Raw genomic sequence first — 23,972 nt, 5'->3', positions numbered from 1 at the left:
AGCAGAATCTCATACTATCAGTGTTTTCCTTGAATTATACTTTGATTGTAGATTAGTGTACAGGTAGATTTTGTTACTCTTGTTTTCATATCCTATGTGAAGTAAATAAAATTCATTTTCTTTAATTTTTATTTTGAATATGTATTCTTTCAGACCATATTCAGTTTGTTTAACTTTATATTTAATTTTCTATATGACTGGTTAACTAAGGATATTCTTAACATTTTTATTTTAACAGTGAAAGTAAGTTGAATACACTGGTGCAGAAGCTTCATGATTTCCTGGCACACTCATCAGAAGAATCTGAAGAAACAAGTTCTCCTCCACGGCTTGTGATGAACCAAAGCACAGGTAAATGGAAAAAGAATGTGAAGTATCTTCTATTTTCCATTTATTTTTTGGGAGGTGCAGCTATTAATTAGCCCCTATGTATCTAGTATTTAAATGATATGTCATTGTAGATTTTAAGTTAGATGAATAGGAAATGTAAATTTGTATGGTTATAGGTGCATAGGGAAGCACACACTTACGGTTTTGTGAGCAATAGAAATGTCTTATAGAGGGGGGTGATAAATGTTGACTATTTAAAGTAGGTTATATTGGAGTTCCTATCGTGGCGCAGCAGAAACGAATCCAACTAGGAACCATGAGGTTGCGGGTTCAATCCCTGCCCTCGCTCAGTGGGTTAAGGATCTGGTGTTGCTGTGAGCTGTGGTGTAGGTCACAAACACGGCTTGGATCTGGCGTTACTGTGGCTCTGGCGTTACTGTGGCTCTGGCATAGGCCGGCAGCTACAGCTCTGATTTGACCCCTAGCCTGGGAACCTCCATATGCCGCAGGTGTAGCCCTAAAAGGACAAAAGACCAAAAAAAAAAAAAAAAAGGTAGGTTATTAAAAAAAAAAAAATAGGTTGTATTAGAAGGACTGGGGGCAATAAAAAATATATTTTCCTAAAAGTTATTCAGGTATTATGAGTTACATTTTTATGTCGTTTGATAACTTCTTTCAGTAGACTTGGTACATATTCATTTTTAAATATTTTATTTTGACTGTGCCTGTGGCATGTGGAAGTTCCACGGCCAGGGATCAAACCCATGCCACAGCAGTGACCTGAGCTGTTGAAGTGACAACACTGGATCCTTAACACACTATGCCACAAGAGAAGTCTTAATTTTATTATTAATGTTATTTTGTCTGTGCCTATAGCATATGGAGGTTCATGGGCCAGGGATTGAACTTGCGCCACAGCAGTAACTAGAGCCATGTCAGTGACAATGCCAGATCCTTAACCCACTAAGCCACCAGAAAATTCCTATATATATATCTTTAAAAATAAAAGGCACTTAACATCTCTTCTGTATCTCCCTTTGTCCTTTTAAATAGTATCTTGTATCATGTGATGATTAACATCACTTGTTTTGAGGTTTTTAAGGGTAGCTTCATATATAAGAGCTGAATACACACACACATACACATGCATGTGTACTTGCACATCAATACAATATGTACAAAAAGTGTTAAGTAGGTCACAGTGAAAAGTTCACCCATATGTGTAATTAGAGTCCAAGAAGGAGAAGAGAGAGAATTGGTCAGAAGCTGAGTTTGAAGAGATATTTGCTGAGCATTTTCTAAAAGTGTTGAAAAACATCAAGCCATAGATTCAGGAAACACTGTGAACCCCAAACAGGATAAATATAAAGAAAACTACAACTAAGAAAATCATAATTAAACTCCTAAAAGAATGAAAACCAAGAGAAAAATCTTAGGAGCAGCTGGAGGAAAAAAGTCATTGCTTTTTGAATGTTGCATGTTTTTGAACAACATTGACGCAATAGCTCATCTACCAACAGGAATATTAGAAGCTGGATGACAGTGAAATGATTTTGTTAAAGCACCAGATGGAAACAATTGCCAGAATAAAACTCTACTCAGTGAAAACATCTTCCCAAAGGGAAGGGGCAGGAGTGGGTTGGTACAGTGGGTTTGATCCCGTGTTGCCGCAGTTGTGACTTAAGTCGTAGCTGTGGCTTGGATCTCATCCCTGGCCCAGGAACTCCGTATGCTATGGGGTGCCCAAAAAGAAAAAAAAAATCAAGGTGGAATGTAGATAAAAAGTGAGAACTTGATATCCACAGACCTACACTAGAGGAAATACTAAAGAGTTTTTTTTTTTTTTTCTTTTTAGAGCTGCACCCGCGGCATATGGAGGTTCCCAGGCTACGCCACTGGCCTACGCCATAGCCACAGCAATGTGGGATCCAAGCCGTGTCTGCGACCTACACCACAGTTCACGGCAATGCCAGATCCTTAACCCACTGAGCAAGGCCAGGGATCAACCCGCATCCTAATGGATGCTAGTCGGGTTCATTAACTGCTATGCCACAAGGGGAAGTTCCTAAAGAGTTTTCTTAAATCAGAAGGAAAATAATTTGAAATGATGACACAAAAATATAGAAAGTTATAAACAGCAATGAGAAGGGTAAATAGGTGGGTAAAATAATTCTTCCTTTTATCTAATTCACAGTCCCTATTCTTTTTTTTTTTTTGGTGACCCCAGGGCATATTGAGTTCCTGGGCCAGGGATCAGATATGAGACTTAACTTGCCACCCATGCCTCAAGCTGAAGCAACACTGGATCTAACCGGATGTATTGGGCTCGGGATCAAACCTGTGTCCTGGTGTTGATAAAACCCCATGGCTTATGGAGTTCCAGGGCCAGGGGTGAGATCCAAGCCTCAGCTGCAACCTAAGCTCTGCTCTTTTTTTTTTGTCTTTTCTAGGGCTGCTCCCGTGGCATATGGAGGTTCCCAGGCTAGGGGTCGAATCAGAGCTGTAGCTGCCGGCCTACGCCAGAGCCACAGCAATGTGGGATCCAAGCCGCATCCAAAACCTACATCACAGCTCATGGAAATGCTGGGTCCTCAATCCACTGAGCAAGGCCAGGGACCGAACCCGCAACCTCATAGTTCCTAGTCAGATTTGTTAACCACTGTGCCACTACGGGAACTCCCTAAGCTCTGCTCTTGAATCACAAGGCTCTGCATTGGCAGAGGTGCTGCTGATCTTGTTGCGCCACAGTGGGAGCTTCTACAGTCCGTATTTTTTTTTTTTTTTCATTTTCTTGGCTGCTCCGTGGCACATGGAGTTCCTGGGCCATGGATCAGATCTAAGCTATAGGTGCAACCTAAGCTGCAGCTGCAGCAACGCAGTGTCCTTAACCCACTTTGCCAGACCAGGGATTGAACCTGTGTCCCAGCACTCCCAAGACACTGCTGATCTGGTTGCGCTACAGCAGGAACTCCCACAGTCCCTATTCTTAATTCATAAATTACCCTAACAGTCTTTCCATAGGTAAGTTTTTCCCCCAAGTCCAGGATCCAGTTGAAGATTTCACATTTTATACAGTTATTTGCTCTTTAGCCTTTTCAAATCTGAAACAATTTTTATGTTTCTTGGAACCATAACATTTTTCAAATGTACAGACCTATTATTTTGGCACTTTTCCCTCAACATGGTTTTGTCTGATTAGTTATAATTAGATTGAGGTTTTTTATTTTTGGCAGGATTGCCTTATAAGTGGCATTCTTGTCCATATGTCATATCACAAGGCACATGATGTATTTTTTCCCTTTATTGCTAAGGTTAACCTAGGTTATTTGGGTAAGGTTGTTTTGCCAGATGATGGTTGTACAACTGTAAATGTAATAACATTCATTAAAAAAGGTTGTTTTGCTGGATTAAGCTGCTATAAAATTGTGTTTTTTTCTTTTCTAACTAATAAGTAATTTGTTGAAGACTACTTTGAAACTACTTAGAGATTCTTTTCAGCATCAATAATTAGCTTATATTTTCTGTTACAAACTTACCACAAACTTGGCAACTTAAAACAACCCAAATTTATTATCTCACAGTTCTGTAGGTCAGGAATCCAGGTGGGCTTTGCTGAGCTCTGCTCAGTGAATCACAAGGCTTAAGTTAAAGTGGCATTAAGACTATGTTCCGTTCTAGAGACTCTCTGGAAAAATGCATTTCCATGCTCTTTCAGGTTGTTGGCAGAATTCACTTCATTGTGGTTGTAGGTCTCAGGTCCACCTTTCATGCTAACTGTTGACCAGGATCCTTTGTCTCAGTTCCATAAGGCTCTTTTTAAAAAATTTATGTATTTTATTTTTATTTTTTGTCTTTTTGTCTTTTTCTAGGGCCGCACCCACGGCATATGGAGATTCCCAGGCTAGGGGTCGAATCAGAGCTGTAGCTGCTGGCCTACGCCAGAGCCACAGCAATGACGGATCTGAGCTGCGTCTGCAACCTACACCACAGCTCACGGCAATGCTGGATTCTTAACCCACTGAGCAAGGCCAGGGATCGAACCCACAACCTCATGGTTCCTAGTTGGATTTGTTAACCACTGAAGGCTCTTTTTTAAGTAAAAAAATTTTTACTTTAATTGATTTACAAATGTTATGTAAATCTCTGCTGTAAAGTGAGCAAGTCATACACATACACACATTCTTTTTTCTCACATTATCCTCCACCATGTTCCATCACAAGTGTTTAGACACAGTTCCAGGTTCTATACAGCAGGATCTCATTGCTTATCCACTCCAAATGTTATAGTTTGCATCTTCTAATCCTAAACTCCCAGTCTGTCCCACTCCCTCCTCCTTGACAACCACAAGTCTGTTCTCCATGAATATGAGCATGTTTCTTTTCTGTAGATAGGTTCATTCATTTCCATATATTACATTTCAGATATAAGTAATATCATACAGTATTTGTCTTTCTCTTTCTGACATACTTCATTTAGTATGCGAGTCTCTGGTTCCATTCATGTTGTGGCAAATGGCATGATTTTGTTCTTTTTTATGGCCGAGTAGTATTCCATTATGTATATGTAGCACATCTTAATCCATTCATCAGTCGATGGACATTTAGGTTGTTTCCATGTCTTGGCTATTGGGAATAGTACTGCAGTGAACATAGGGGTGCATGTATCATTTTGAATGAACGTTTTGTCCGGGTATATGCCCAGGTGTGAGATTGTTGGATCATATGGTAGTTCTGTATTTAGTTTTCTGAGATACCTCCATACTGTTTTCTGTACTGATTGTACCAATTTACATTCCCACCAACAGTATAGGAAGGTACCCTTTTCTCCACACCCTCTCCAGTATTTGTTATTTGTATACTTAACTTATGATGGCTGTTCTGACTGTTGAGAAGCGGTGCTTCATGGTAGTTTTGCTTTGCATTTCTCTAATTAGTGATGTCGAACATTTTTTCACATGCCTGTTAGCCCTCTGTATATCTTCTTTGGAGAAATGTCTATTCAGTCTTCTGCTCATTTTTCAATTGGGTTGTTTGTTTTTTTTGCTGTTAAGTTGTATGAGTTGCTTATATATTTTGGAGATTAAGCCCTTGTTGGTTGCATTGTTTATAACTTTTTCTCCCATTCCATAGGTTGTCTTTGTTTTTTTTTTTATGGTTTCCTTTGCTGCCTTAAGGCTCTTTACATTTCTTCTTACGTGGCACTCTCCATCTTCAAAGTCAGCAATCACACACTGAGTCTTTTTCATGCTTTGACTTTCTCTGTGTTATCCTTTTGCTTGTTTCTTCTGCATCTTCTGTCATGAGCTGGAATTTTTTTTTATTACTTTAAAGGGCTCATATGATTAGATGAGGCTCCTTCCTCCTTACTTATCATAATAAACTCAAATTTTTAAGGTCAGCTGTGCCATTTTCTGAAAATCATAGGAGTATTATTTCTTCACATTCACAGGTTTTGGTGGTTAAGGGGCATGAAATCTTGAAGGCTATTGCTAGAAATTCTGCCTAGTACTACATTGACTTAATGATTCTTGGCTCAGCGATATGTTGCTATGATGGGTTCAAAATGGTGTTGTTCTAATCTATCATTCCTTCTTTGTTTTAGTTGGTATATTACCATAAGGGAGAAGTTTACATTCTATGCTTTCTATTCATTTTTTTTATATTAACATATAGCAATATTTTTTATTTTTCCATGAATATTTTCTTGCTGCTATTATTTCAATTTTCAAATTGTATCTGTATTGGCTAGTGGACACCCCTCTCTATGGTCCCTGCAGACCTTTTCTCAAGCCTTCCTCAACCTTGAGCACTTTCTTTTTGTGTTCACAAAATCTTCATTGTTTGTTTTGTACTATCCCTTCCCCAGTCCTGGAATAGGTTATTTCTCCAAGGACTTCTGATTCCTTTTAGTGGGATATGGTCTTAAGAAAGTAATATCTGGACATTTCCATTGTGGTGCGGCAGAAATGAATCCGACTGGGAATCATGAGGTTGCAGGTTTGATCCATGGCCTTGCTCAGTGGGTTAAGGGTCCGTCGTTGCCGTGAGCTGTGGTGTAGGTTGCAGATGCGGCTCGGATCTGGCATTGTTGTGGCTCTGGCATAGGCTGGCAGCAACAGCTCCAATTAGACCCCTAGCCCAGGAACCTCCATATGCTGCAGGTGAGGCCCTAAAAAAAAGCCAAAAAAAAAAGTAAAAGTAGTATCTGAGTGTTCACATTGCAGCCCAGTATGTTAAGAACCTTACATAGTCTCCGTGAGGATGTGGGTTCGATCCCTGGCCTCACTCAGTGGGTTAAGGATCTGGCATTGCTGCAAGCTGCAGCGTATATTGCAGATGTGGCTCTGATCCGGTGTTGGCATTGCTGTGGTCTAGGCCTAAGTTGTAGCTCTAATTAAACTCCTAGCCCAGGAGCTTCCTTAAGCCACAGGTGCAGCTATAAAAAGAAAATTAAAACAAAGAAAGCATTATCTGACTGTGTGATGTTCTCATTGCTACCAGGATGTCTTTGCTCCCAGTTCCTTTGCAGAGAAGCCAGAATATGTGTTATATTTTTTCATGTGTTGACACTGATACTTTTAATTTTTCTTTGGACTCTGTACATCATTCTAATCTTCCTCTTTGTATTTTAAGTCCTTACTGCAACAGAACGAAAGATGGCTTCCATTATCTTTAGTTTATGTTCTCCGTTTTCATTGTACCCATGGTGTTTGAAATTTGTAAACCAAATCATTACAATAAAGAAACCTAACTAGTGTTAAATATTTGGTTAAAGGTTCTTTTGTCTTTAGAATGAAGCTATACATTTACACAGTTATGTATTTAATAGTTGGGGAGTTCTATTTCTGGTAGTGGCAGAGTAACTATATTTGGATAAACAGTTATCTCCCAAAGATACCACTTATAAACTCTGGCCAGGGAGTTCCTGTCGTGGCTCAGTGGTTAATGAATCCAACAAGGAACCATGAGGTTGCAGGTTCCATCCCTGGCCTTGCTAAGTGGGTTAAGGATCTGGTGTTGCTGTGAGCTGTGGTGTAGGTCGCAGACGTGGCACGGATCTTATGTTGCTGTGGCTCTGGTGTAGGCCGGCAGCCCCCATTCGACCCCTAGCCTGGGAACCTCCATATGCCGCCGGTTCGGCCCCAGAAAAGACCAAAAAAAAAAAAAACAAAAAAAAAAAAACAAAAAAAAACCAAAAAAAGCCGCCACTCTGGTCAAAATACTTAAAATAATGATGTGGAGGAACTAAACAGTGAGAAAAAGCAGACAGAAACTGGATTAGAGGCAACACATGAAGAATGAGGTATTAATGCCTGAATTCCCAATTTTTTTTTTGTCTTTTTAGGTCCACACCTGTGGCATGTGGAATTTCCCAGGCTAAGAGTTGAATCAGAGCTGCATCTGCCGACCTACAGCACAGCCATAGCAACACAGCATCCAAGCTGCATCTGCGACCTGCATTGTAGCTCACAACAATGTTGGATCCTTAACCCACTGAGCAGGGCCAGGGGTTGAACTTGTGTCCTCATGGATACTAGTCGGGTTCCTTACCACTGAGCTGTGACAGGAACTCATGAATTCCCAATTATTAAGCCTTTTTTTTTCCCCAAAGGAAGATCTCAGTTGCCTCCATGAGAGGCATTTTTATTTCAGTAAATTATATTTATAGTTGTACAACTATCATTACAACATAATTTTACAACATTTCCATCCCAAACGCCCAGTCTATCCCTCCTGCCCCAAGCTGTCTCCTTTGGTAACCATAAATTGTTCAAAGTCTATGAGTCACTTTCTGTTCTGCAAATAAGTTTATTGTATTCATTTTAGATTCCACAGATAACTGGTAGCATATGACGTTTGTGTCTCACTGTATGACTAACTTCACTTAGTGTGATAATTTCTAGGTCCATCGATGTTGTTGCAAATACCATTATTTCATTCTTCTTTATGGCTGAATAATATTCCATTGTGTATATGTACCATATCTTCTTTATCCGCTACTCTGTCAATAGACATTTAGTTGCTTCCATGTGTTGGCTATTGTATATTGTGCTGCAGTGAACATTGGGGTACATGTATCTTTTTGAGACATGGTTTTCTCTGGATATATGTCCAAGAGTGGGATTGTTGAATCATATGGTGATTCGATTTTTAGTATTTTGAGGAATCTCCATACTGTTTTCCATAATGGTTGCACCAGTTTACATCCCCACCAACAGTGTAAGAGGGTTCCCTTTTTTTCACACTGTCTCTGGCATTTATTGTTAGTAGACTTTTTGGTAATGGCCATCCTGGCTGGTGGTGTAACGTGGTACCTGATAGTAGTTTTGATATGCATTTCTTTAATAATTGGTGACGTTGAACATCTTTTCATGTGTTTTTTGACATCTGTTTGTCTTCTTTGGAGAATTGTCTATTTAGATCTTCTGCCCATTTTTTTTTGTCTTTTAGGGTGGCACCTGGGGCATACAGAGGTTCCCAGGCTAGGAACTGTAGCTGCTGGCCTATACCACAGCCACAACAATGTGGGATCTGAGCCATGTCTGCAACCTATACCACAGCTTACGGCAACGCTGGATCCTTAACCCACTGATTAAGGCCAGGGATCAAACCAGCGTAGTCATGGATGCTAGTTGGGTTCATTAACCACTGAGCCATGACAGGAACTCCCTTCTGCCCATTTTTTGATTAAATTGTTTGTTTTTTTTTTGGTAATGAGCTTCAGGAGGTGTTTATATATTTTCGAGATTAATCTCTTGTCAGTCACTTCATTTGCAAATATTTTCTCTCATTCTGTGGGTTGTCTTTTCATTTTCTTTAGGGTTTCCTTTGCTGTGCAAAAACTTTTAAGTTTGGGAGTTCCTGTCATGCCTCATTGTTAATGAACCTGACTCGCAATAGTGAGGATGCAGCTTTGACCCTGGCCTCTCTCAGTGGGTTAAGGATCCAGCATTGTTGTTTGCTGTGGTGTAGGTTGCAGATGCAGCTGGGATTCTGTGTTGAGGTGAGCTGTGGTGTAGGTTGCAGATTCGGCTCAGATCCTGCATCGCTGTGACTATGGCATAGACCTGCAGCTACAGTTTCCATTCAACCCCTAGCCTGGGGAACTTCCTTATTCTCTAGCGGTAGCCCTAAACACACACACACACACACACACACACACACACACAAAACCTGAAGTTTAATTAGGTTCCATTTGTTTATTTTTGTTTTATTGTCATTACTCTGGGAGGTTGATGAGAAGATATTGCTGTGGTTTATGTAGGAGAGTGTTTGGCCTATGTTTTCCTCTACGAGTTTTATAGTATCCAGTCTTATATATATATTTTTTGTCTTTTTTGCTATTTCTTGGGCCGCTCCCGCGGCATATGGAGATTCCCAGGCTAGGGGTCCAATCGGAGCTGTAGCCACCGGCCTACGCCAGAGCCACTGCAATGTGGGATCCGAGCCGTGTCTGCAACCTACACCACAGCTCATGGCAATGCCGGATCGTTAACCCACTGAGCAAGGGCAGGGATCGAACCCGCAACCTCATGGTTCCTAGTCGGATTCGTTAACCACTGCACCACGACGGGAACTCCCAGTCTTATATTTAGGTCTTTATTTTTGTATATGATATTTGGGAATGTTCTTATTTCATTCTTTTACTTGTAGCTATCCAGTTTTCCCAGCAGCACTTATTGAAGGGGCTGTCTTTTCTCCATTGTATTGTCTTGCCTCCTTTGTCATAGATTAGTTGGCTTTACATGTGTGGGTTTAATTCTGGGCTCTCTATCCTGTTCCTTTGATGTATATTTACATGTTTTTTTTTTTTTTTTTTTTTGGTGCCAGTATCATACTGTTTTGATGACTGCAGTTTTGTATATAGTCTGAAGACAGGGAACCTGATTCTTCTAGCTCCATGTCTTTCTCAGGATGGCTTTGGGTCTTCTGGGTCTTTTGTGATTCCAAACAAACTAAAATATTTTGTTCTAGTTCTGGGAAAAATGCCATTGGTAATTTGATAGGGATTGCATTAAATCTGTAGATTGCCTTGGGTAATATATTCATTTTGACAATATTAATTCTTCCAATCCAGGAGCATGGTATATCTTTCCATCTGTTTGTATCATCTTTGATTTATTTTATAAGCATCTTATGGTTTTTAGAGTACAGGTCTTTTAGTCTCTTTAGGTAGGTTTATTACTAGGTATTTTATTTCTTTTTGATGTGATGGTAAAGGGGATTGTTTCCCTAATTTTGTTCTGATCTTTCATTGTTAGTGTATAGAAATGCCGTTGATTTCTGTGTATTAATTTTGTATCTTGCAACTTTACCAAATTCGTTGATGTGGTCTAACAGTTTTCTGTTAGAAATTTCTAAATAGGATTTTTCTAAATTAGCATTATTAGGGTTAGGATTTTCTAAATATAGCATCACATCATCTTCAAACAGTGATAGTTTTACTTCTTCCTTTCCAATTTGGATTCCTTTTATTTCTTTTTATTCTCTGATGTCTGTGACTAGGACTTCCAAAACTATGTTGAAGAGTAGTGGTGAGAGCGGACATCCTTGTCAGTGGGAATTCTTTCAGATTTTTAATATTGAGAATGGTGTTAGTTGTGGGTTTGTCATACATGGTATTTTTAATGTTGAGGTAGGTTCCCTCTATGCCCACTTTCTGGAGGGTCTTTATCAGAAATCGGTGTCGGATTTTGTCAGAAGCCTTTTCTGCATCTATTGAGAGAATCACATGGTTTTTATCCTTCGGTTTGTTAATGTGGTGTATCCCACTGATTGATTAGAGTATATTGAAAAATCCTTTCATCCCTGGGATAAATCCCACTTAATCATGGTGTGTGATCCTTTTAATGTATTGTTGCATTCGGTTTGCTAGTATTTTGTTGAGGATTTTTGCATCTATGTTCATTTGTGATATTGGCCTGTAATTTTCTTTTTTGTGGTATCTTTGATTTTGGTATGAGGGTGATGGTGGCCTCATAGAATGAGTTTGGGAGTGTTCCTTCCTCTGCAAGTTTTTGGAATAGTTTCAGAAGGATAGGCGTTAGCTCTTCTCTAAATGTTTGATAGAATTCGCCTATGAAGCCATCTGGTCCTGGACTTTTGTTTGTTGTAAGTTTTTATTTATTTACTTATTTATTGTCTTTTTGCCATTTCTTGGGCTGCTTCCGTGGCATATGGAGGTTCCCAGGCTAGGGGTCTAATTGGAGCTGTAGCTGCCAGCCCACGCCAGAGCCACAGCAGCGCGGGATCCGAGCCGCGTCTGCAACCTACACCACAGCTCATGGCAACGCCGGATCGTCAACCCACTGAGCAAGGGCAGGGATCGAACCCGCAACCTCATGGTTCCTAGTCAGATTCGTTAACCACTGCGCCACGACGGGAACTCCTGTTGCAAGTTTTTAAATCATAGTTTCAGTATTTGTGATTGGTCCGTTTGTCTTTTCTATTTCATCTTGGTTTGGTCTTGGAAGATTGTACTTTCCTAAGAATTTGTCCCTTCTAGCTTGTCCATTTTATTGATGTATAGTTGCTTGTAGTAGTCTCTTATAATCCTTTGTATTTCTGTGATGTTCATTATAACTTCTCCTTTTTCACTTCTCATTTTACTGATTTGAATTTTCTCTTTTTTTCTTGATGAGTATGGCTATGGGTTTATCAATTTTGTTCATCTTTTCAATGAACCAGGTTTTAGTTTTATTCATCTTTTCTTTGTTTTTCTTCATTTCTAGTTCCTTCATTTCCCCTCTGATCTTTATGATTTCTTTCCTTCTGCTAACTTTGGGTTTTGTCTGTTCTTCTCTGTCTAGTTGCTTTGAGTGTAAAGTTAGGTTGTTTATTTGAGATTTTTCTTGTTTCCTGAGGTAAGCTTGTATTGCTGTAAACTTCTCTCTTAGAACTGCTTTCGCTGCATCCCATAGGTTTTGGATTCTTGTTTCTTTGTTGTCATTTGCTTTTAGGTGTTTTTTAATTTCCTCTTTGATTTGTTCAATGATCCGTTTTTTTTTTTGTTGTTGTTTTTTTTTTTTTTTTTGCTTTTTAGGGCCATAGTTCCCAGGCTAGGGGTCAAATCAGAGCTATAGCTGCTGGCCTAGACCACAACCACAGCAATGCAGGATCCGAGCTGCGTCTACCACCTATACCATAGCTCATAACAATGCCAGATTCTTAACCCGCTGAGCGAGGCCAAGGATCGAACCCACAATTTCATGGTTCATAGTTGGATTCGTTTCCGCTGTGCTAGTAGCATGTTGTTTAGTCTTCACGTGTTTGTATTTTTTGCAGTTTTTTTTCTTGTTGTTGATTTCCACTCGTATAGCTTTGTGGCCAGATATGATTTCAATTTTCTTTACTTTGCCAAGGCTTGATTTGTGGTCCAGAATGTGATCTATCCTAGAGAATGTTCTGTGTGCACTTGAAAAGAGTGTGTATTTTGCTGCTTTTGGATGGAATATTCTATAAATATCTATTAAGTCCATGTGGTCTAATGGATCTTTTAAGGCCTGTGTTTCCTTTTTGGTTTTCTGTCTCAATGAGCTGTAAGTGGGGTGTTGAAGTCCCCCACTATTATTGTGTTATTGTTAATTTCTCCTTTTAAGGTTGTGAGCAGTTCCCCTATATATTGAGGTGATCCCTATATTGAGTGTATATATATATTTACAGTTGTTATATCTTCTTGGCTTGATTCTTTGACCATTATGTAATTTCTTTCTTTGTCTCTTGTAATATTCTTTAAGTTCTCTTTGGTCTGATATGGGTATTGCTACTCCAGCTTTCTTTTGTTTTCTGTTTGCATGGAATATTTTCTTCTAACTTTTGGTAGCCTGTTTGCTGATGGGTGGGGCTGTGTTCCTTCCCTGTTTGTTGTTTGGCATAAGCCTTCTCAGCCCTGATGGGTGGGGCCAGATTTTTCCAGAATGGCCACCTCTAGAGGAGTTCAGTCTGATGAGTATTCCCAAGGCCTTTGCCTCCAGTGTCACCACCTGTTTTCCCAAGAGATCCTCCAGGAACCGCAGGCAGGTCTGACCCAGATTCTGTGGAGTCTCTGCTTTGCACTGTGACCCAGTGCATAGCACAGAAATTCCTGTGTGCACCTTTTAAGAGTCAAGTCCCCGTTTCCCCGTCCCATGGAGCTCTTGCACACAAGCAGTACTGCTCCTCAATGCCAAATGCTCTGGGAGCTCCTCCTTCTAATGTAAATACCCAGGTGTTAGAACCTGATGTGAGGTTCAGAACTCTCACTCTTGTGGGTGAGCCTGTGTGATATAGTTACTTTCCAGTCTATTGGCTTCCCACCCTGCAGGTATGGCATTCCTTATATTGTATAATTGTCTCTCCTACTGTCTTGATGTGGCCTCCTCTTTGTATTTTGGTGTAGTATATCTTTTTGGATAGTTTCCAGTCATTTTTTTTTAAAGTGGCTGCACCTTCGGCATACGGATGTTGCCAAGATAGGAGTAGAGCCATAGTCACTGTAGAAGCAGCACCGAGTAGTTACGCTGCGAGCCACACGGGAAGTCCTCCAGTCAATTTTTTTGAAGATTGTTCAGCAGTTGGTTTTCCTTTTGTTGTTTTCATAAGAGAAGTTGAGCTCTAGTCCTTCCATTCTGCCATCTTAGTCCCTGGTACCCCATGAGTGGATTTTAAGACTTGTTTCGCTCTCTCCTTCTGGATATGCTGAGTAAGCTTATAACTTCATTACTTTCTGATAGCCTCCTTGACTAAGATTGAACCAACAGAAAACTGAGCAAGAAAGCAGTATATGAAGACCCTGACCTCTCCTCCTCCCACAGACACAACGAATCTACAGCTACTTAAAGAGCAGTTCTTCCTGCAGAAGGACTGAGAGCTAATTAAATAGCTTCTGCACAACACACAATACAAGGACCACATAGAGGTTGGTCCGAGAGACAGACACAGTATCAATGGGAACCCACTTCAATATAGTAGGAAGGAATATCATCAAGGGGTAGGAAGGAATATCATTAAGGAGCCTGTGTTCAGGCTTGCCTGCCCTGGGGCACAGAGCTAAAAAATAATGGTTTAAAGGGGATCTAGATTTTGCATGAAGGAAATCCACTTGCTAAACCTGTAGAGTGTCTTCTAAATGGGCAGGGAGCTTCTGGAATGTTTTCTGGCTTTGAAAATGCTAGAGAGCACCACTTTTTGCATGTCCCCTTCATGGTGATGGCATGAATGGGAATGCAGTCCAGGTTCTCTAGATGGCCTTTCAAGGCCGTTTGAGTATATCCCTGGCCCACACAAGCTGTAGCAGCCTCGCCACACAGCCTGAGTGTTGTGTGCCACAGAAGCACACCAGCCCTTGACTTAGGCTCCTATTTGCATGCCAAAGCTGTCTGGAATATGCAAACTACATAGGGGATACTCTCAACTGAGGTTGTGCCTTCAAGACCATGAGAAGAACTTGTTTTGCCTGATTTATAGAAATAAACACAAGCCAAATGGAGAGAGGGGTATGTTCCAAATGAAGAAGATAAAGCTGCAGAAAATATCTTAATGAAATAAGTAATTTACCTGATTAAAGTGTTCAAAGAAATGGGTATAGATATGCTTACCAAACTAGGGAGAATGGAGGAACACAGAATTTCAGCAAAGAGTTAGAGAATGTAAGAAAAACCCATCAGAACTGAAGAACACAATAATTGAAATGAAAAGTATACTAGAGGAAATTAACAGCAGATTAGATGATTCAGTAGAACATGTTGGTGATCTGGAAGATAGAATAGTATAAATCACCTAATCAGAACGGAAAAAAAGAATTAAAAAATGAGGAGACTTTAAGGGATCTCTGGGACAGCATCAAAAGTACTAACATTCTCATAGTAGGGGGGTCTCAGCTGGAGAAAAGAGAAGAGAAGGGACAGAAAATGTACTTAAAGCAATAATGGCTGAAAACTTTCCTAATCTGGGGAAGGAAACATACATCTAGGGACAGGTAGCACAGAGAGTCCCAAACAAGATGAACGCAAAGAGATCCATGCCAAGACATATTTAATTAAACGGCAAAAGATAAAGAGAGAATTTTAAGGTCAGCAAGAGAAAAACAACCAATCATATACAAAGAAAACCCTGTAAGAATTTTGGCTGATTTTTCAGTAGAAACTGTGCAGATCAGAAGAGGGTGGCACTATATATTTAAAGTACTCAAAGTAAAAAATTTCCAGCCAAGAATACTCTACCTAACAAAGTTATCATTCAGAACTGAAGGAGAGGTAGAGTTTCTTTCGAAGATAACCAAAACCACCAACTGTACTCCTGGGCATTTATCCCAGAGAAATGAAAATTTATGTTTACATAGAAACCTGTATATGAATGTTAACCAGCAGCTTTGTTTGTAATAGCCCCAATTTTGGATCATCTCAGGCATCTTTTAACAGGGAAATGGGTAAACAGGCTATTGTACATCCATACAGTAGAACACTACATTGCAATAAAAAGGAAAGAAATACTGACACATGCAACAAACTGGATGAATCTCAAGGGAATTATCCTAAATGAAACAAATCTAATCTCAAAATGTCATATTCTATATGATTTTGTCTGTAGAACATGTTTAAAATGAAAAAAAAAAAAAAAGAAATGGAGGACAGATCAGTGAATTCCAAGTGTTGGCACAGATAGGAGTAGGGGTAGGATGTTGAGCACGATTATAAAAGAGCAAGGTGAGGAATTTGTATGTTGACTGTAGTGGCAGATTGGCCTTTTAAAAATTGTAGATCCATTTGGGGAGTATTGCCATCTTAACATTATCTTCCATTTCATGAACATGTAGTGTTTTACCATTGATTTAAATTTTTAATTTCTTTCAATGATATTTTGTAGTTTTTAGAGTATAAGAGATAGTTTAAGTTTTTAAATTCTTTACAACTTATTCCTAAACACTTTGTTCTTTTTGATACTATTATAAATGATTTTTTAAATTTTATTTCAGATTATCCTTTGCAAGTGTATGAAAATACAATTAATTTTTTTTTTGTCTTTTTGTCTTTCTAGGGCTGCACCCGTGGCATATGGAGGTTCCCAGGCTTAGGGGTCTAATCGGAGCTGTAGCTGCCAGCCTACACCACAGCCACAGCAACGCCAGATCTGAGCCGCATGTATGACCTACACCACAGCTCACGGCAACACCGAATCCTTGACCCGCTGAGCAAGTCTAGGGATCGAACCTGCAACCTCATGGTTGCTAGTCGGATTTGTTTCTACTGCGCCATGATGGGAACTCCACAATTGTTTGTTGTATATTTTTCTCTTATCCCTCAACCTTTGTGAACTCATTTATTAGTTCTGATATTTTTTAGTGAATTCCTTAGAATTTTCCATTTATAAGATAGTGTTATCTCCAGAGACAGTTTTACTTCCTCCTTTTCAATCTGGTTGCCCATTATTTCTTTTCTCTTGCTTTCTTGGTCTGGCTAGAATCTCCATTACAAAGTTGAATGGAAGAGGCAAGTATGATGATGTCACCTGTGGGTATTTTGTAGATAGTTGAGGAAGTTGCCTTTGTTAGAATTTATTTTTTTGAGCAGTTTTAGGTCTACAGAAAAATTATGTGGAAAGCACAAAAATTTTCTATGTATGCATCTGCAGACATGAAGAGCCTCCCCCACTGTTAATATCCTGTTCTACAGTTGTACATTTGCTACATTTGATGAATAAATGACAAGTCATTGTAATACAAAACCCATAGTTTGTGTTAGATTTCACTCTTGTACATTCTAGGGATTTTTGACAAAATTATAATGACATCTATCATTATAGTATCAAACAGGTTAGTTTCATTGCACTAAAAATCATCTTCATTCTAACCATCCTCCACTCCCCCTCAAGCCTCTGGAAACCATTGATCTTTTTACCCTCTCTATAAAGAGAGAGAATGTCATTTGGTTGGATTCCTAAGTATGTAGCCTTTTCAGATTGGCTTCTTTCACATAGTAATATGGAAAAGTAGCTGGACAACTTTGCGCTTCTACCAGCAGTGAATGATAGTTCCTGTCGTTCTACATCCTTAGCAACATTTAGTGCTGTCAGTGTTCTATATTTTGTCCATTCTAATAGGTGTGTGGTATTACCTTATGGTTTTATTCTATTTTATTTATTTATTTTTTTGTCACTCAGAAGTTGCCAGGGCAAGCCAGGGACCATTCCTGCACCAGAGTTGTAAACTAGCCATAGTAGTAACAGTGTTAGATCCTTAACCCACTGAGACACCATGGAACTCCTGTCTTATTGCATTAATTTCCACTTTCCTAATGACATATCGATGTGGAGCATCTTCTCACAGGCTCATTTTCCATCTGCATATCTTCTTTGGTAAAATGTCTTCAGATCTTTTGCCTGTATTTTTTTTTTTTTTTGGCTGTGCCTATGGCACGTGGAAGTTCCCAGGCCAGGGATTGAACCCATGCCACAGCAGCAACTGTGCCACTGCAGTGACAATGCCCGATAGTTAACCTGCTGCACCACAAGGGAACTAATTTTTTGCCTGTTTTTAATCATGTTATTTATTTTACTATTGAGTTTTAAGAGTTTTTTTTTTTTTTTTGGTGTTTTTGCCTTTTCTAGGGTTGCTTCCTGTGGCATATGGAGGTTCCCAGGCTAGGGGTCAAATTGGAGCTGTAGCCACCAGCCTACGCCAGAGCCACAGCAACGCAGGATCCAAGCCCCATCTGCGACCTACACCACAGCTCACGGCAATGCCGGATCCTTAACCCACTGAGCAAGGCCAGGGATCGAACCTACAACCTCATGGTTCCTAGTCGGATTTGTTAACCACTGCGCCACGACGGGAACTCTGGGAGTTCTTCATATATATTTAGATAACTCTTGATTAGATATATCTTCTGCATATATTTTCTCCCAATCTTTAGCAGAAAGACATGTGTTTCATTCATTTGAAGTTTCTGGTATTTTATTATGGACTTTTACATCTATATTCGTAAGTGATATTGGCCTGTAGATTTCTCTTTTTGTGGTATCTTTTCTGGTTTGGTTTGACACTAGTCTCATTAAATAAGTTGGGATGTGTTCCCTTCTTTTATTCCTAGAAGAGTTTGTGAAAAATTGGCGTTTTTTTTTTTTTTTTTAATATTTGGTATAATTTGGTGGTGAAACCATCTAGACCTTTCCTTTTCTTTGTGGGTAGTTTTTAATTACTAATTCAGTCTTTTCAGTTGTAGGTTTATTCAAATTGCCTATTTATTTTTGAGTCATCTGCAGTAGTCTGTATGTATTTAGGAATTTGTCCATTTCATTTAGCATATCTAATTTTTGGCATACAATTGTTCATTGTATTTATTTATTTATTTATTTTTGGTCTTTTTGCCATTTCTTGGGCCACTCCCGCGGCATATGGAGGTTCCCAGGCTAGGGGTCTAATCAGAGCTATAGCCACCGGCCTACACCAGAGCCATAGCAACGCAGGATCTGAGCCGCGTCTGCAACCTACACCACAGCTCACGGCAACGCCAGATCGTCAACCCACTGAGCAAGGGCAGGGATCGAACCCTCAACCTCATGGTTCCTAGTCAGATTCGTTAACCACTGTGCCACGACGGGAACTCCTGTTTATTATTTTATAATCTTTTTATTTCTTATAAGTAGTGACGTCCCCTCATTAATTTCTTATTCTATTAATTTGAGTCTTGTCTCTCTTTTTTTCTTGGTCCACATAGCCTAAGGTTTTAAAAAATTTTGTTCATCTTTTCAGAGAACTTATTTTGATTTTTTTTTCTTTTCTCTGTTTCATTTCTGCTCTAATCATTAATCTTTATAATTTCTTTCCCTGTTTCCTCAAGGTTTAGTCTGCTGTTATTTTTTTAGTGTCTTGGTAAAGGAAAATAGAATTACTATTTTCTGCTTTTTAGGGCCTCACCTGCAGTATAAGGAAGTTCCTGGGCTGGTGGTCGAATTGGAGCTGTAGCTGCTGGCCTACACCACAGCCACAGCAATGCAAGATCTGAGCCGTGTCTGTGACCTACATCACCGCTTACAGCAATGCTGGAACCTTAACCCACTGAGCAAGACCAGGGATCAAACCCTGGATACTAGTCAGTTTCGTTTCTGCTGAGCCATGACGGGAACTCTGAAAATATAATTTATTAATAGTGGTTTTTTGTTTGTTTGTTTTTTTGTATTTTTTTGTCTTTTCTAGGGCTGCACCATGGCATATGGAGGTTCCCAGGCTAGAGGTCTAATCGGAGCTGTAGCCACCAGCCTACACCAGAGCCATAGCAACGCCAGATCCGAGCTGCATCTTTTTTTTTTTTTTTTTTTGGTCTTTGCCTTTTCTAGGGCCGCTCCCTTGGCATATGGAGGTTCCCAGGCTAGGGGTCTAATCAGAACTGTAGCCACCGGCCTACGCCAGAGCCACAGCAATGCGGGATCTGAGCTCCATCTGCAGCCTACACCACAGCTCACGGCAATGCTGGATCCTTAACCCACTGAGCAAGGCCAGGGATTGAACCCACAACCTCATGGTTCCCAGTCGGATTTGTTAATCACTGTGCCATGAGGGGATCTCTGTGGTTTTATTTTTAGTAGAAGATGGAATTGAACTTAAATTTTCTTTTTTGAAAAAAATTAAAAAAATTTTGATAGGACGTGTTTTGATATCAAACTACTCTTTTTAGAAAAGATTATGCTTTTTAAGAAAAGGTTAGTGTGTTTCAAAAGAGAATGATCGTAGTTAGAAAACTCTTCTATAAATATTTTAATGTGAGTAACTTACTACCAGTACTGCCATACTACATAGATTGAAAAATGATTTCATGGAATTATAGGAATTGGTATTCTCTTTGATAATGTACTGAAGAGATAATTAATGTTTTTATTTTTTCTCTTTTAAGATAAAATCAGTGGTTCTGGAAATAACTCTGAAATGATGGAAAACAGCAGGGAAGAGGTAAGAATAATCTGAAGCATTTAAAAGATATTTATTAATTATTGCTAACCAACTAGAGTATGTCATCAGTTTGCTTTGATTCAATACATGTATAATACATGCATGTGTTTGTTTTTACTGTTATACACAAGTATTATTATGATAGTTCATTCATTTTAGGTAGTTGTCTACTTTTTGATGATGTTCATTGTTTTTGTTATTGTTGTGAGTTGCTTCAGCAGTATAGCTCAAGTCAGACAACTAAAGGCTTGCTAGCAGATACGTATTTGAATGCAGCAGTGGTGCTCAAGGTGGTTGTTATGGGCATAACTCCATGGTTCTGAGCTCTCTCAAAACTGGATATTAAGAGTCCTTTAAGTAGTATTATGGGAACTCATCCTGAGGTCCTTCACTTGATATTCCAGCTTATACATGATTTTAGCATTCTTTCTACCTAGTGTAGAAAATTGAAGCCAATAAAATATACTGAGTATATTGGCAAAGTAAAGATAAATTTAGTATCTCAAAGGAAATTATAGAAGGTAATCTGTGCCATAGGATAGAGAAAATGATACACTTTTAGATCCTTACAAATTTCTACCTCCGTTGGCATCTGATTACCTCCAAACCTTTGTTTTGTCTTTATTGGCCTAGGCCAAGATTATGATACAGCAGTGTATCATCTCCTATACCTCAAAATTCAGCAGTAACAATTTAATGAAAAAATTAATCCTAAATCAAGGAAACCTTGAGTAAATTAGAATTGGTTTTTGAAGTTCCTTTTAGAAAAATATTTTAGGCATGTAAGTTATATCTCATTCTATCACTATGTTGGAGATCTTGGTATAGGGAAATGGTTAATTATAGGGCTGTTTCTTTGAGAGTTTTACTCACCTTTGTATTTATTTCTCACATTTAGGGAGCTAGCTCTTCAGAAAAATCCAAATCATCAGGATCATCACGATCAAAGAGGTTGGTTGATGTTGAAGGGAAAAAAGTTACTTTTCAGGTTCTTTCATTTTCTTTATCTTAGAGTAATCTTTTTTTCTAAACTTTAAGCATTCTTGTTCTAAGAAACTATTTTATGTATAGAGAGATATATATATTTTAAAAATGGACATTATAGTATAATGAATCATCTTGTATTGGGGGATTTATTATGTATTATAATTTAGTGGCCTTTGCAATATGTAGATAATTTCTTTCAGATAATATATATGCTTTATAAAAAGGAGAAAAGTGGAAACGAAATATTGAATGCTTCATGAGGCAATATGGGTTTTTTAGGGTTATATGAAATAGTCTGGAATGGGAAGTGGTAGCCATCATAATTGAGGAAGTTATAAGGAGGTCAAAGAGTGGTAAAAGTACCTTTCTGTGTTAAATTGTCAAAGTGAATTGTACATAAAGACTGGCATTTCTGAGCATACTGTAATGAATAATATACTGTGGAGTATAGTTTTAATTAGAAGTTTGCAGTTTATTTTATTGGACTTTTTTTCCCAACCAGTGAGACTGTCTCAATAATTACAGCTTGTTTGTTATTAACTTATTCCGTAAAGTAGTGATTCTCAAATAGAAGTTCCCTTCACAATCCCCCTCATAGCTTTTTCAGAACGTTATGCCCCAGTCTCACACCACACCTACAGAGTCGTAATATTCAGTTATATGGTACAGAAATGATTGTTTCCCTAGGTGATTCTACTATGTATCCCTGCTCAAGTAAACATGTTATTTTTGTTCTTTGGATTTTTTCAAATTATCAGAATTGTCCATAATTCTATGGCCTTAAATCTTTCATAGGAAACCTTCAATTGTAACAAAGTATGTAGAATCTGATGATGAAAAACCTTTGGATGAAGCTGTAAATGAAGATGCTTCTAATGAAAATTCAGAAAATGATATTACTATGCAAAGCTTGCCAAAAGGTAAAGTGTATTAATTTTTATATGAAGTTAAAAGTTGAAATGTATTTTTAAGTGCCATTATTATAAAATTAGAACCTGATTACTATTAATTATGTATGAAGGACCAAACCTGGCACTTTAGTAGTGATGGTGTGGTAATGTGTTAGTGTGGTAACGATAATATATGGTGTTGAGGTTAATAATTTAGAATGTTCAGTCAGTTTTGAAAAGAAAAAAAAATATTTTCTCTTTCTGCTGGGTTTTAGAAAAGGGATTTTAGTTTCCAAACTATTCTTGAGCATGGAAGTTGGTTTAAAAAGTTTTGGTTTGGTAAATTTTAATGTTCTTGCTTTATAGAAAAACATAATGAATACTCTGAAAACTTCTTAAAAAACGTTTAGAGTCTACTTTAGTCATATTGCGTCTTTAAATTCCCTAAGACTCAAAGCTGAAGTTACCTATTACATTTGATTTAAGTGTATTTCTTGTAATTATCTCTTTTAAAATGCCTTGTCAGGAGTTCCCGTCGTGGTGCAGTGGTTAACGAATCTGACTAGGAACCATGAGGTTGAGGGTTCGATCCCTGCCCTTGCTCAGTGGGTTAACGATCTGGCGTTGCCGTGAGCTGTGGTGTAGGTTGCAGATGCGGCTCGGATCCCACGTTGTTGTGGCTCTGGCGTAGGCTGGCAGCTACAGCTCCCATTAGACCCCTAGCCTGGGAATCTCCATACGCTGCGGGAGCGGCTGAAGAAATGTCAAAAAGACAAAAAAAAAATGCCTTGTCATATTTCCTCTAAACTCTTGCATTTCTAACCTTAAAATTTCATTGGTTAGATTGGGGCCAGGGCAGGGGTGCGGAGGGAAGCCAGTTGAGACTTGGACTTTTCATAGCCCAAGTCTGAGAGCAGTGTGATTATATATAATGAGAGAATGACAAAGGTCTTGGTAATTTCATGTTTCAAAATCAAAAGTTTAGATTTTTTTCTTTATTGAATAATATGTTTAAGGGTCTCAGCAGATTTTTCAAATTTATTCTCACAGATCATTTATAGCAATGTTTACTACCTTTGTTTTCTATCTATACTTATGTTTATGTGATGCTTTTTTGATTTTAGAAGTTTTAAAAAATGGTGAGTAGGAGGATATAACATTGCTTGACTAGGACAAAATAGGAGTTACAATAGATGAGAAATGAAATGAGGAAAAGAAATGAATGAAAGAAGGAAAATTGATGGGCCTACCATTTACTGATTTTGAAAATCTTCTGTAACATTTATATGTGATGGTTTTAGTGGCCTAGGGTAGAAATAACTAGCATGGGAGTCTGAGTCCCATAGGCAGTTATGTTTGGATTGTTACATTCTCAGTGATTATCACTGGGAGTTCTTATGATGTCCACTGGGTGAGCTAAGGACTAGGAATTCCAATCTTTCTTTAAATGATACTGTGGAAGAAAGTTAGTATGGGATGTTAATAACCTGAGCTAAGGGTAATTCTCTCCCACCAAACCAAAAATAAGACCTGTTTCATAAGGTTAAGTTTGGTTGATTATAATTATTGTTATAATACTATATTTAGTATGCATAAGCACCAGATTTTCAAAAAATTAACTCATTTAATCCTCAAAACAATGCTGTAAGGTAGTTATTGTTTCTACTTGTAGCAATGAACAAATTCAGAGCTCAAGGAACTTTTTCAGCTTTAAATTGAGACGCTAAGATTTGAACCCAGGTCTGCCTGAGTCCAAAGCTAGTGAGTGCTCTTTCCGCTCTGCTGCTTTGCTTCCATTTAGAGAAGAATCTTCAGAAAGAAACCTATTTTTTGAGTTAATATTT

At 38.6% G+C, this 23,972-nt stretch overlaps 1 protein-coding gene across 6 annotated transcripts in view; it reads left to right on the top strand.

The window, feature by feature from the left end:
• The window catches only part of ATRX (ATRX chromatin remodeler), a 293,130-nt gene that overhangs the window by 86,848 nt on the left and 182,310 nt on the right, over window positions 1-23,972 (top strand). For all 6 annotated transcript variants that reach the window (XM_047765775.1, XM_047765772.1, XM_047765770.1 and 3 more), the window contains 4 exons: window positions 239-351; window positions 20,196-20,251; window positions 21,150-21,202; window positions 22,034-22,158. In XM_047765775.1, coding sequence (XP_047621731.1) covers window positions 239-351; window positions 20,196-20,251; window positions 21,150-21,202; window positions 22,034-22,158 — 347 coding nt within the window. The remainder of the gene's footprint in view (window positions 1-238; window positions 352-20,195; window positions 20,252-21,149; window positions 21,203-22,033; window positions 22,159-23,972) is intronic.

Source organism: Phacochoerus africanus, chromosome X, assembly GCF_016906955.1.
Source record: "Phacochoerus africanus isolate WHEZ1 chromosome X, ROS_Pafr_v1, whole genome shotgun sequence".
In the NCBI taxonomy this organism is placed as follows: Eukaryota; Metazoa; Chordata; class Mammalia; order Artiodactyla; family Suidae; genus Phacochoerus; species Phacochoerus africanus.
Note: the sequence above shows the minus strand (reverse complement) of the source record. Positions and strands in the feature narration are given on the sequence as shown.